General features: G+C 37.9%; 1 protein-coding gene across 1 annotated transcript; it reads left to right on the forward strand.

Annotated features, from left to right (window-relative positions):
• Positions 1-10,882: 10,882 nt before the first annotated feature.
• Positions 10,883-13,266, forward strand: LOC125479970 (cytochrome P450 76A1-like). The gene is made up of 2 exons (XM_048590156.1): positions 10,883-12,045; positions 12,440-13,266. Exons 1-2 carry the CDS (start codon positions 11,083-11,085, stop codon positions 13,064-13,066), a joined length of 1,590 nt encoding a protein of 529 aa, XP_048446113.1. The 5' UTR covers positions 10,883-11,082; the 3' UTR covers positions 13,067-13,266.
• Positions 13,267-14,591: the final 1,325 nt, after the last annotated feature.

Below are 14,591 nucleotides of genomic sequence, written 5' to 3' on the forward strand. Positions count from 1 at the left end.
CAATCGCGTTAAACAAATTCTTGGCATAAGTTTCATGCAATCATAGTAACGAATGCCTCGTCAACACTTATAGTTTTCATGTTGCTTAATGATTCTTGCTTGTATCTCTATTATGCAATTCATGTAGGGAACTTGTGAGAAATGCTTTGGGTTGTCGTATGCAATCATCCAATTCATTAACTTAAGGAAAACTTGACGGTTAATTAAAGCGGACCTAATTAACCCGGGGCGTTGAGAATTCATGGTTTATTGAAAAGCAATTAGAAATCGTTTTGTATGCAAGTATAACATGTGTGGAGATGAACCCTTTAGCTAGATTCCCATCCATTCATTTCCGTCACATTCATCTTTACAATCTATTTTGTTTCCAAGTATCCATTTTATTTCAATTTTCGTCCAAATCCAATCCCCCTCTATTTTGTTTAAGTTTTAGTCTAAGTCTTTCTTACTTTTAGTTTTGTTTTCTTCGCATTAATTAGTGTTTTAAACTTGTTTTTACGTTTTTGAAGTCAAATCCAAGAGATTAACAATCCCTCCTAATCCCCGGTCCAGAACGATCCCTACTTACGTACTTACTACAATTGACAAAAAGAGGGTTTAATTTGTGTGCGTATAAAACTCGCATCAGTGTCATCCATGTATCATTTAGATATCTAGGTTAGGGTGCGGCAATCCATGTAGTTGCCTAGGCGCTAGGCCCCAGCCCACCGTTCGACTAGCGCCTAGTGTCTTTTAGGACCTTGATTGCAATAGTTGCAATGGTGGGTTTCAAAATTATAACTAGCTGAATAGTCTTAAACAAGCCACTAACCCAAACTTTATATTATAATTAAGGGTCTGGAGCAATTAAATCAATAAAACTTGCAACCTCAACTCGCATACAAAAACTGATAGGTTATTCAAAATATTTAGTGTCAGTAATGGCATCCTTATCTAGCCTATCCAGAGGATTAACATGTTTAACAAAAATGTTAACTTTAAAGTCATCACTTGAAGTATCATACTCGAGACTAAATTGAACACTGGTGTTATTTGCGGTGTGTCGTTGTCGGGTCGGGGGAGAGGGACAATCTTATATCTTTGAATAAAGGGTTCCATAATGCAAGTCAAATTTTCTACCACAAAGGTAGTTTGTGGTACAAGCAAATGTCGCCATTGTAACACCTGACACGTCTGGTAATATATCCAAAATCATCTCAGTAGTTATCACATGTATTATAAGAATGTAATTTTTAATTGTATTAGTTTAGAATTCCTACTTAAATAGGGATTGGTACAACCCTAAATATATTGTACTATTTTCACACATCAGTGTAAGGAGTTAGAAGCCCTTTATCTAGAGAGATCCCCATTTTTAGAGATTAGTTGTGGGGCCCACCCGACATCAAACTTCAATGATCTGAACCATCTATTATTCAAGTTGCATTTTGTAGATCATCGTTGCAAAATATTAGCCAATTAAAAAATGTTTGAGGCATCTAGTTGAGTTCAAAGAAATTGACAAACACTATGTTCTAAGAAACATTGAAATTTCATTATTACAACAAAATGAGTAAATGGTTTCTTTTGAATTCATTTTTTTGCAAAGATGATCTATGAATGAAGACTTAAAAAAAATAAATGGTTCGAATTGTAGAAGTTCGATGTATAATGAGCCTTATGAGACCATGATTTTTGAGGGTTGGAATAAGATTGATTTGGTCATGGACTCACCAGCTTGGAATAAGATTGATCCGAACTCCAAGACTTAAAGATCTGATTGTGTTCATATCTAAATCAGATCATGTAGTGGGTGCCACCATTACTCTATTCTGGGGCAATAAATGGAGTCCTAACGACTCCATTGGATAACCATGCTTGTTCTGTAACACACATAATCTGATCTAGGAATTGACGTGTGCTACAAGTAATCATAACTCCTTAAAGGATGCAATATCTACTTCTAGATACCTTTTAGGATTCTCCTAGCTTAAAACGAGGATTCTATCCCAAAAATGTCTCTCTCCCAGAGTATAAATACACCTGTCTAGGGTTCATCTTTGGTAACGCAATCTAAACACTTGGATTCTCTTGACCACCACTTGAGCCTAAATTATTCACTTATTTGACGGTCGAAAAGCCTTTAGCTGGTTCAATCCCCCTCCCGGGGTTCTAGGCTTGCTCACGGTTATTTATTATTTTGTAGGTAGTTGAGTTCGAGCACTTCCACCACAGACGACAGTGAGTGGATTTGGTTCCAAAAATTGGTGCTTTCAGTGAGAGTGAACTTTTATTCCTCTCAGCCAAACCATTATACCAACTCATATGTCTGAAAACTCGGTTAACGACGATAGCTTCATCACCCTCCAAGATGACACAAACTAAAGATATGACGAGACCACCGTCATTGATGAGATATAGGAAGACGTCATGGAAATCTGTCTATCTCTAAAAAGTATCCAGCAAAGTCCGTTGGTCAGATAACTTGGAAGACTTGCCGACATGAAAGAAGTCGTTTCCCGCTTCGGAGAATTGGCAATCTAAATGATAAAAATAATCGATTTGACCTCTGAAGAATTGCCTCAGCGCTCTACCCTTGAGAAGCATCATAGGAAGTCCAGAAGACTTCAAAGTCTCTACCTTGCCCAATGCTTAGGAAAAAAAGCATTTTACAAGAGTGAACTACATATATGGTGAGCAAAATATCCGGGGAACACCTAAAAAGAAAGAAATGGGGCTTGCAAGAAACCAAGAATGGTGGCCTCTATCAATAAACTACTAACCATCGATTCCAACATCCTTGCCCCACGATGATGCCCTTGTTGTCAAAGTGAAAATCTTTAACTCTCTAGTAAGCTGGGTTCTGGTCGACAACGAGTGAGGAGTTAGCGTTTTCTTCAAGAATGTTGATGAAAAGGTGGGGATTCTTGATAACATTAATTAGGGAAATACGACCATGCATACCTTCAATAGGGCATTGATCAAATCCTTGGGAATAGTAAAATAGGCAATCCGGGCAAAGCCGAGCCCTACAACTACTTGGTTACCTTCCACGTGATAAATTGCCCAACTTCTCACAACACCATCCTCCACCATAATTAGTTACATAGGATGAAAGATATCTTATCCAGCTACATCAACTACTCTGTTACCCCACTCCGAGTGGGGTAAAAGAAATAAAAGGAGATTAATCAACAACATGCTACTATGCCATCGAAAGCATAAATATGATATGAAAAGGGAAGCGAAGTTCTAGCACCTCCATGGGAGAACCAGCATATCAATCAAAGTCAGGGGGTCAACAAACGAGCTACAAGGAATTCGACCTAGATCGTAACCCCCAAGACAACAGTACCCCAGACTCGAAGGTGGATGAAGACACCGTATACATTAGTCTTAACCACGACAGATCAAAATGAAAAACCAGGATCAGATCAAAGCTAACTGATCACGAGAAAAAGTTGTACTAACTGCTTGCAGGCCAACAAAGATATATTCCCTTGGTCGGCTGAAGACATGCCGGGGATTGACCCCTCGGTGATTTGCCCTCAGTGATTTGCCACCAGCTCCATATGGACTCAACAACCAGACCAGTTATCCAATGTAAGCGAAATCACGAAATAGAGGGAAATAAGATGATATAAGCAGAGATCGACAAACTTAAGGATTCCATGTTCATCATCGAAGTGGACCACCCAGACTGGCTAACAAATGTGGTACTGGTACAGAAAAAGAATGGTAAGTAGAGAATGTGCGTGGATGTCATAGACTTAAACAAAGCTTGCCCAAATGATCTGTATCCATTTCCACGGATCGACTTGTTGGTGGACTCAACCACGGGGCATGAACTGCTAAGCACTGTGGATGCTTACTTCAAATACAACCATATAAAAATGTATAAGCCATATATGGAAGCGACGTCATTCGTCGTTGATCAAGGCATGTACTATTACAAAGGCATGCCTTTCGAACTTAAGAATTCAGGGGAAACATATCAAAGGCTTGTCAATCGAACCTTCAATGAAAAGATCGGAGACACTATAGAAGTCTATGTAGATCAATGGCTGTTAAGAGCAGAGAAAAGAAGGGTCACATAGTCACTTCCAAGAGTCATTCGAATTACTCTGAAAATATAACATGAAGTTGAATCTGGAAAAATGTACTTTCGGAGTAGCATCAGGCAAATTCTTAGGGTACCTGGTCACCAAGCGAGGAATCGAGGCCAATTCCAATCAAATTAAGGCAATCATGGAAATGAAGTCGACCAGAACCATGAAAGAAATACAGAGCTTAACAGGAAGAGCATCGACCCTCAACAGGTTTCTTTCGTGGTGCACTAACAAGTGTAACCATTTTTCACGGCGATAAAGAAAAGTAAAGGCTTGCTCTGAACTGACAAATGCGAAGCTCAAAGAATACATCTCTAAACCCCCGTTGCTATCCAAGCCAATCGACGGAGAAGATCTATATCTGTACCTAGAAGTATCGAACTACACGTTGAGTGCAACTCTGATTCGAGAAGACTCGGATGAGCAGAAATGCAAGTATTGAAATCCTTGATCTAAAACTGAGGCAAGGTAAAAAGTTGTTATTGATTTGTTTCTTGCAGGTTGTTCTAGATATGGTTTGTAATTCTTAAGTTTGATATATGCATAGATAAGCACAGAGTGAAAGATTCTTCATCGATTTAATGTTGAATTCCTCGTACTAGAGTAAGGTGGTGTACTAGATATTGTGATGAGAATACTTTATGGATGCTAAGTTTGGGAGGTAATGTTTCTCTGAATCAACATTACCGAGGAGGCTTTTGAGCTCTGTCTTAGGCCAAGAAACTTACTCGTATCCTGCTCTGTTGCTTATTTTATTTCTACAAGCTCGTTTAATTTGGAAGGATTCATCGGAATTAGGAAAATAGACGCAAGACAAAGTAATAAGTTCACACAAGCACATGTTTATTATCAAAGTCCCAGTAAAATGTGTCAGATAGGTACAATAGTTTGGGGGAGACAAGCCATCATCCCTGACATAAGGAAAAATTTGAAAGCTACTTGGCAAGAATCCTTGGTGCTGATAGAGATATTATTATAGGAGTGATTGCGTACAATGCCCATCTTGCGTTGTCCACAAGCATAGGATGAGGAAGAAAGCGATGACAAATAACCCTCTAAATAATCTTAACACTCTGCTGAGATTCCACCCATATGCAAGGACTGCGTGAAGGTGTTGTAAGGGGATGAATGTTATGGAACAAATCACAAAAATCGAGGGATATTAGCATGGAAATATGGCTAAATTGAGAATTACTTAGCTTTATTTGGCAGAGATTGTTGAGGAAAAAAAAAGATATTTTTGGTTTAAGGATTCCAAACATCGAAAGATCACAGACGAAACTGGGTGTGGAAAGAAAGCTTTTGTTGGAACGCAGAGGTTCCATGTTGTGAAAGTGACAATGGCTATAGAAACTCAAATTGGGAACAGCTATTTAAAGACAAGTCACTAGAGGATCTTGCCATTGAAAGTGAAAAGTTTTCTATCTTGATATTGACGCGTACAAAATTCAAAGCCACTTGAAGAAACATACGATTAATTTTTGTGAAGCATGCACATGAAATGGAGGCATCTGTCATCAATTACGGTTGATTTCGCATGATGTTAGAGGTTGCATGACATAAATCGAAGCGACTCAACTATCCTATGTTAATGCCAAGAATTGGATCAACACACGGAGATAGAAGACTAAAAGGTACGTATTCCAGCTTACTCCGAAATGAATTGTCTTTGGATAACTATCCATCCTCAAGGGGAACGAGTTGCCTCTCAGGTGCATAGTTAGGGGGTAATTATGGGACAATGATTTTCTAGGGCCGGAGTAAGGTTGATCCGAGTACGGTTACCTTAGAAGCCCATTCATAGACTCACCAGCTCTGGGCGGAGCGGGATCAGACGAAGTACCGGTGCCACCATCATCCTATTCTGAGGTAATAGATGGAGTCCTACCGATTCTGTTGGATGACCATACTTGTTCGCAAGACATGTAATTTGACCTAGATATAGACATATCCTTCAAGTCTTAGAATTCCTACAATCTAGGATTCTCTTAGCTTAAAACGAAGATTCTATCCTAAAAAGGTCTATCGCCCCACTGTAAAAGTACACCCGTCTAGGGTTCATCTTTGGTAACACAATTTAAACACTTGAATTCTTTTATCCACTGCTTGAGTCTAATTCTCTAACTTGACCATCGGAGAGCCTTTGGCTGACACACACCCCCTCCCGCGGTCCTAGGCTTGATCACGATTGTTTACTGTTTTACAGGCAGTTTAGGTCAAGCACTTCATCCACACATTTCGGTGCACAAATTTAGGTCCAACAAGCCCCACAACTAGTCCTTTGGATAAAGCCTCTAAGACCATCTCAAACCGATTTGCCAATCCTATGTGGATTGACATATCTATTATGTGCTGCCAATTTTAACATATGAGAAAATCTGATGTCTAATTATTTTTTCAGTTTTTCGTTGTGTGGGTCCTAATAATGCACCAATCATAAATCATTAAAATTAGTTTTTATTTTGAAGAGTGGGTTCTACAAATATTAATTGAATAAGAAAAAACATATGGGTTGAAGTAAAAGAAAATTTGACATTACCACATCAGCTTTTAAATTTATTTTGACATTGCCACATCAGCTCTAAGGAGTCATATTTCCAAACAATTCAATAAAAGTTAGACATTGCCACATCAGCTCTAAGGAGTCATATTTCTAAACAATTCGGTAAAAATCCACACTTGAAATTATTGCGCAATGGAGACGCCTTTTGTCCTATTCGAGATCTAATTAATGATGCCACTTAGTCTTATGATCTACTGATATTTCTCTTCACTTGTAAGTGAGAGATCTTAGGTTCGATTCTCGCCAAAGGCTAATTTGAACCACATTATTACTAGTCTATTTTGAGGCTTAACCCAGTCCCTCACTGTGACATCCCACATCGCCCAGGGGAGTGATCCTTATATGTATATTCCCATCTCTACCTAGCACGAGGCTTTTTGGGAGCTCACTGGCTTCGGGTTCCGTAGGAACTCCGAAGTTAAGCGAGAAAGGGGCTAGAGCAATCCCATGATGGGTGACCCACTGGGAAGTTGCTCGTGAGTTCCCAAAAACAAAACCATGAGGGAATCGTAAGCCCAAAGCGGACAATATCGTGTTACAGTGGTGGAGTGGGCACGGGAAGTGATCCGTCCCGGGCCAGGATGTGACAATTTGGTATCAGAGCCTAACCCTGGCCGTGGTGTGCCGACGAGGACGTCGGCCCCCTAAGGGGGGTGGATAGTGACATCCCACATCGCCCAGGGGAGTGATCCTTATATGTATATTCCTATCTCTACCTAGCACGATGCCTTTTGGGAGCTCACTGGCTTCGAGTTCTGTAGGAACTCCGAAGTTAAGTGAGAAGGGGGCTAGAGCAATTCCATGATGAGTGACCCACTGGGAAGTTGCTCGTGAGTTCCCAAAAACAAAACCGTGAGGGAATGGTAAGCCCAAAGCGGACAATATCGTGCTACGGTAGTGGAGCGGGCCCGGGAAGTGATCTGTCCCGGGCCGGGATGTGTCACTCACCATTTTAGTATAGATAATATTGTTTATTAAAAAAAAAAAAATCTAATTAAGGCTTGTGCGTGAGCAGGTAGGGAAAGACAAATATATATTAATACACTTCTTATTCTATACTTTATCATAAACCTCAAAGTCATGTTTTCCTCTCAGGCGTGTGTCGTGTAGATGTGAAAGTAAGGATGATGACATGGTAATATAGATAAAGCCTAAAATTCATGTTTTCCCCTCACGCGTGTATCGTGTGGATGTGAAAGTAAGGATGATTATAGTTTTTCTAATAGTGCTTTTTTTTTTTTTTTTTTTTTTTTTGAAGAAACAATTTTCGTTACACTAAAAGGTGATGGACTTAGTCTCACAATGGGCTAGCAATAATGCGGTTTAAATTTGTCTTGGCGAGAACGAACCTAAGACCTCTTACTTACATGTGAAAAGAAATACTACTAGACCATAATACTAAGTGACAGTGTTATGGAAAGGAAAAATATTATCATCATCCGTGACTTAAGTATGATTAAGACATCTGTAATATTTAAGGACAAAGTACTGAAATATTTTTATAAAAAAAATGTACTGAACTGGATTTATGGGGAACAATTAGTGTAAAATAATGCACCCTGGTGTGGGTTTAATCCTCTCTGTTTCTCCTTTTTTCTTAACAACTAATAATTTAACCCAATAATCCAATAAAGCTATTCTCTATGCTGGACTATGTAATATGATACATAGGAAATGAAGTAAGCATATGGTTGGAGATTAATGGAAAAAACAAAAGGTTCATTACACACGCCAAGGTTAGGTGAATTAAGTTTAGCAAAAAAGAAAAGATTAGGTGAATTAAGGGAGGGGACCAGCTGAGCTGTGAAGGCTGTTTCCTTCATGGCTTTGTCAAATTCATATCTAAAAGAAAAAAAAAATATTGGCAAAGCAAAAGAAGAGGGACATAAGCATAAGATCAATTCATTTATACTAAGCAAAAGAATGCGATATTTTTTTGACAAACGATATTATATGCACTTAGGAAAAATAGTGAATTTAGCCTCATAATGTGTTAGTATTAATGTGATTCAAATTCGTCTTTGGTAATAATCAACCTTAAGATTCCTCACTTATAAATAAAGATAAATACTACTAGACCATAATATTAAGTGACAAAAAAAAAAAAAGGGATCTTAAATCAAATAGTTATTTTTATTTACAAACTAAGACGATGCACTTTTTCAATATTGGCAAAATGAAAAGGCTTTATTGTATATAGCATAGTACATTAATTGTCCAGTGATCCCAAACCCCACTCGCAATTTGTTTGACTTATGCTAGTTACGTAACACAATTACCATATAATCACTATTCAATGACAACAATCTTTATTAACGTTGAATTTTTTTTTTATGTGTGAATTGTCTCAATGGTTAAAGTTACCCATGGTGTCACAAATTTAAACCCTTTTCCTTTCCTTAGTGCACACTAGTACATGTCCACACACAAAGCATGTGTGAAATATTTTACATTTTTTTTTTGAGCAAACGATATTTACAGTAATAGGTGGGAGTTGGCTAAAAAAAATAAATAGAGTGAGAGAGAAGTGGGAGTGGGGAGAGAGGGGCAGACGTTTATTTTTTATTTTTTAAAATTAGACAGGATACAATCACAAGTAGGTGAGGTTTAAACAAAATACAACAAATTTTTATTTTGTAAAATTACGTTATTGTCCTTATCTTTTTTGTTATAGTAGAAGACAAAAAAATCTTTTCACCTTCTTTTGGTTGACAAAAAGAGTTTCATTAATATATAGTTTAGATTATGTAAAGAATATCGCTTGTATTAACAAAGAAATCTATCATTTTAATTTCTATTGACATTGATGTGTTGTGATACAATCATAAATTCATAATGATTTGCATAAAGAGTTTTAAGTTCAAGTGTGAAAATCATGTATCATTATATCCGAGTTCTTGTGTTTGATTATTCCGTCCCTAATATCGTTTGTTAAAAGATCATAATGGTACTTTGTAATTGAAAATCAATGTATACGCATAATCTATATGTATATATAAACATGCATAGCCAATACCATTCTATAGAAGTACATGCAGTGGCGAAGCCACAGAGGGGCAAGGAAGGGTGATTGCCCTCTACTCGCGGAGATCGTTCCTACAACTTAGGTTTCTGCCCCTCTCCTCTGGTCTTGTTGCTCTAGATGCGACTCTCATTTTATAGTTTAACAGTTAAAATCCCTTTTTATTGTAGAATTTCTAACAAAAAAAAATTAAAATGAGATGGTCAAGACAGATAAAGCATCTAGGTAAGAAGTGAGGCTATGAATGGTAGTTTAAGAGGAAATTGTAGCAATAATCCCTCAACTTTAACCCAATTGAAGTAATGGTCTCTCAACTAAAAATCCATGACCATTGGTCCCTCCCTCAACATAACTCATTTTGATGGAGATAGAGTTAACGAAAATGACTATAGCTACACGTTTTGATGAGTTAAGGGACCATTGGTCATGAAATTTTACTTGAGGGACCATTCCTAAAATTTTCTCATGGTTTAAAGGTTCTTTCTTTGGCTTCTGGGTTCTTTCAACTTTTGGTAGTGGAGAGGATGAGGGACGGAGAGACATAAAAATAGTTAATATATTTTATAGTTTTGTGGGCCCAAAACTACAATGTTAATTAAGAATCAAGGAACACAAGTGCCAAGTGAGTCGTTAGGACTCTCTAGCTTTTTGAGCAAGTTGATCTCTTTAACATTCTTTTTCATAAATTTTTTGTTTTAACTCTAAATTATGTTTTGCTTGCACTCATACGTTTGTGGTGACGAATACTATAAGATTACGGCAAGAAAGGAGACCAAATATGAAGTAAGCTCAAATGTCTACGTAGGATTCCACTTAGTCCAATAGAGGCATTTCACATCCAAAAATTCAAAATGTAAAGCTCCAAGACTCACAAACTTACGCCCCTCCACCTGACAAGTCTTGACTTTGCCATTGAGTACAAGCAAACACATGCATCTTTCTTGTTCATTATTCTGATGTTAATCAACTTCTTAATTAGCTGTGTAGTTTCTGCCAAAAGATATTAGGTTACAACAAAAATCTAACAAATGTAATATTCTAATGAAGAAATTTGTTGGTGCTCGCAGTAAAATGCTTATATGATTAACCGGTTTAGCTTTAATTGGATGAATTTTGAACAACTTGTTCAGTGAAATGGAGATATTACTTCAAGATACGTACAGTATTATATATTATTCAATTACATTAGGTTTTATAGAAAATTATTTAAGATTCTTCTCATGAAAAAGGACAAGTTTTCTCATATGCTAGTAGGTTGCTTGGATTTGTCACGTAACCAAAGCAGAAACTACATAACAGAAACACTGTCTCACTGGGATAACGTGTAAGGAAAAGAAAAGAAAACAAAAAAAATTGAAATATAAATTCTCCCACTGACCAACACACAATTGAAAAAGATAAACAAAAAGATGGAGCACATCGAGGCGGTGGATTTAACCACATGGGTGGTTTTGATATGGGTTACAACTGCAATATTATTATTGGTAAGCCAGCTCCGACGGTGGCGTTCAGAGGATGTTGCCGGACAGCTTCCACCTGGGCCGAGACGGTGGCCTGTGGTGGGCAACATATTTCAACTGGGTCTGGGTCCACCCCACGAGTCATTAGCTGTGTTGGCTCGCAACCACGGCCCTATTATGACACTCTGGCTAGGATCCATGAGCACTGTGGTGATCTCGTCGAGCCAAGTGGCCCGTGAAATGTTCAAGAACCACGATGTGGCCCTAGCCGGTCGAAAAATTTACGAGGCAATGAAGGGCGACTATGGCAACGAGGGTTCACTGATCACGGCCCAGTATGGCCCACACTGGCGCATGTTGAGGCGCTTGTGCACGACAGAGTTTTTTGTGACAAGTCGTCTCGATGCCATGTGCGGTGTTCGTAAAAAGTGTATCGATGGAATGCTCCAATTCATAATGGACGCCTCTACTAGGACGTCGTCAGAAATTAGTGCCAGTACTGATGGCATTGATCTGGGCAGGTTCATTTTCTTGATGGCCTTTAATCTGATCGGGAACCTCATCTTTTCCAAAGATCTATTGGACCCAAAGTCGGAGAGAGGGGCTATGTTTTTTTACCATGCAGGTAAAGTTATGGAGTTGGCTGGGAAACCTAATATGGCAGATTTCTTTCCAATTTTGCGGTGGCTTGATCCGCAAGGCATTAGGAGAAACACCCAATTCCACGTGGAAAAGGCCTTTGAAATTGCAGGTGAGTTTATCAAAGAAAGAATGGAGAGCACGGAGAATGGTGGATGTGATGGCATAGAGAAAGCGAAGGACTTTTTGGATGTGCTTTTGGAGTACCGTGGGGATGGAGTTGATGAGGCCTCTAGGTTCACTTCTCCAAGAACCATCAACGTCATTGTCTTTGTAAGTCCCTTTGTATGTGTGTATTGCAATTTGGAAGGTGTGGATAACCGTGGCTTGCTACTAGTTATCATTTTTTTTTAATAAAAAAAAATAAAATAAGAGTACTATAAGCGAAGTGGTACTAACCGGTGCATCAATGCTATAACATGTTGATTAATTTATTATTAATATTATATACTAAGGGTAAATATGTTGTTCATGCATGTTACGTGTATGAAATAAATTAGTTATGTACATTACGTGACGGTGTTTCGGCACTATAATTTGTCCTACACAGGTATGCGCTCATGTGCCTTAACAATAGTTGTTTTAATTAATGCGGAAGGATGATTCCAATTCAGAATCTCTTATTTTGAGGCTCAATTTCTGTGAAAATAATTTGATATTATTTCAGGAGATGTTCACTGCTGGAACTGACACAACTACAAGCACCTTAGAGTGGGCAATGGCTGAGCTTCTAACCAGCCCCAATGCCCTAAAGAAAGCTCAAGCCGAGCTAAGAAGCACCATATCTCCAGGCAACAAGCTTCAAGAGAAAGACATTGAAAATCTCCCATACCTCAAAGCAGTCATCAAAGAAACCCTAAGACTCCACCCACCTCTCCCTTTCTTAGTTCCACACATGGCCATGGAGTCCTGCAAAATGCTAGGGCACCACATTCCGAAAGACACTCAAATTCTAGTGAATGCTTGGGCCATTGGACGTGACCCAAAGACATGGGAAGACCCTTTGCTTTACAAGCCGGAGAGGTTCTTGAAGCCCGACATGGTCGATTATAAAGGACACAATTTTGAGTTCATACCGTTTGGTTCTGGTCGTCGGATATGCCCTGCAGTGCCACTAGTCTCTAGGGTACTCCCTTTGGCTCTAGGGTCGCTCTTACACTCATTTGATTGGGTTTTGCCGAGCGGACTTAAACCAGAGAACATTGATATGACTGAAAGGATGGGAATAACATTGAGAAAATCTGTCCCTTTGAAGGTTATACCTATACCTTACAATGGGCATGTGGGATTCTAATGCTCTTTTCATTTAGAAAGCCAAATAGGTCATTTGGAATAAGTTTGTTTGTTAAATAAGTTTATTATTACATGAGCATTATAATTAATGCAATAAGTAGGTGTGTATCAAATGTAATGCGATGATGTCGATCTATTTGGTAGTGTGACAAAAATATATGCAGTGCTTGTGTATAATGTGATGGCGATTTTTCTTTCTAAGTTGTTACTTAGTCTAAATGATCACAAATGATAAAGCGTTTGTGGATTTTCTTGCATATTCCAACACATCTCATCTCGGTCTTTGATTTTCCAACTCTGTACGCTCATTTCATACGGCTGCTGCCTATCAAAGGACCCAAAAATACCTATCGGTTTATTCTCTACCCCAAAACCAAAATGTCAAAAACACAAATTTACACCGCACCTTATTGCTTCTGCATTAGCGATAACGATCTCTTAGTTGCTGCCAAAGAGTCAGTCTTCCAAATTACTAAGAGAGCTTTAATGAAAAAGGCTTGAACTAACTTTCATTTAACAAAAAACTACCATAAACTTTTATTTAGTAAAAGGGATTAAGTTTTAATCATAAGGACACATTATCAATATGTTGGACCCTACAAAACCTAAAAACATGGGGTTCAATAAAAAGCCCAACCCGCATAAAAATTGTTATTCCAAAATTGCCCTAACAAAGCTAACCCAAGCCCGTTAGCCAGAATGACAATTACAAAATTCAATCAGCCCCTCCACCGCCATTGATGATAGAACACCAACCATTTTCTACAAGCAGCAAGTAGAAAATTCGAATTCCAAAACCACAAATCCATTTCGCAAAACCTAATCTAACTAAATCCAATTTCAACTTCGATTCAAATTTTCAAACAAGAATCTACGCACAATGGCAAAAGAATCCGCAATCAAAATCTTAGAAAAATAACAAATTCTAGATGAACAAGAGGTAATAAACTCACATCCTTGTTAAATTCTCACTTTGAAAATACAGTAATGTGTATGTTTGCATGTTCATGATTCCATAAACCTTTCAATTCTTCCTTAGAAAACACTACAAAACGATTAATTTTTTTTTACTACAATTTGATAACTAATTTTTTCTCGAAACTGAAATTTTGTGTGTTTCCTACTTTTCTTAAGTTTCATGTATAACTTTGGGATAGTTCAAGCAATATTGTGTTTTATTTTTGGTTCAAATCCACAATTAGTGTCGGTTACATTGTTCGATAAATATTGTTCGATTTTGCTCCCTTTCCATTTAAATAGTGTGGGATATTTCATGAATAGTGTGGTTTATATAGTTCTAGATCTAGAAACAGTCTTTATTTTGTTTGCTATAAAAAATATTGGGTGTTATTTTTCACAAAATAGTACGGGTTATCATACTGTAATTCTAGAAATATAGGTTTTTTGGTCTAGATCGAGAAATAGTGTGCTTTATGTTAATTCATGTTCATTAAAAGCGTGGAATATTTTGTTATTGTTCATGGACAAATGTTGACTAGTCAACCGTATTGACTAGTCAACCGTAC

Source organism: the organism of the source record quoted next, unplaced genomic scaffold (assembly GCF_019419815.1).
Source record: "Pyrus x bretschneideri cultivar Hongxiangsu unplaced genomic scaffold, Pyrus_bretschneideri_v1 Contig30, whole genome shotgun sequence".
Lineage (NCBI taxonomy): Eukaryota > Viridiplantae > Streptophyta > Magnoliopsida > Rosales > Rosaceae > Pyrus > Pyrus x bretschneideri.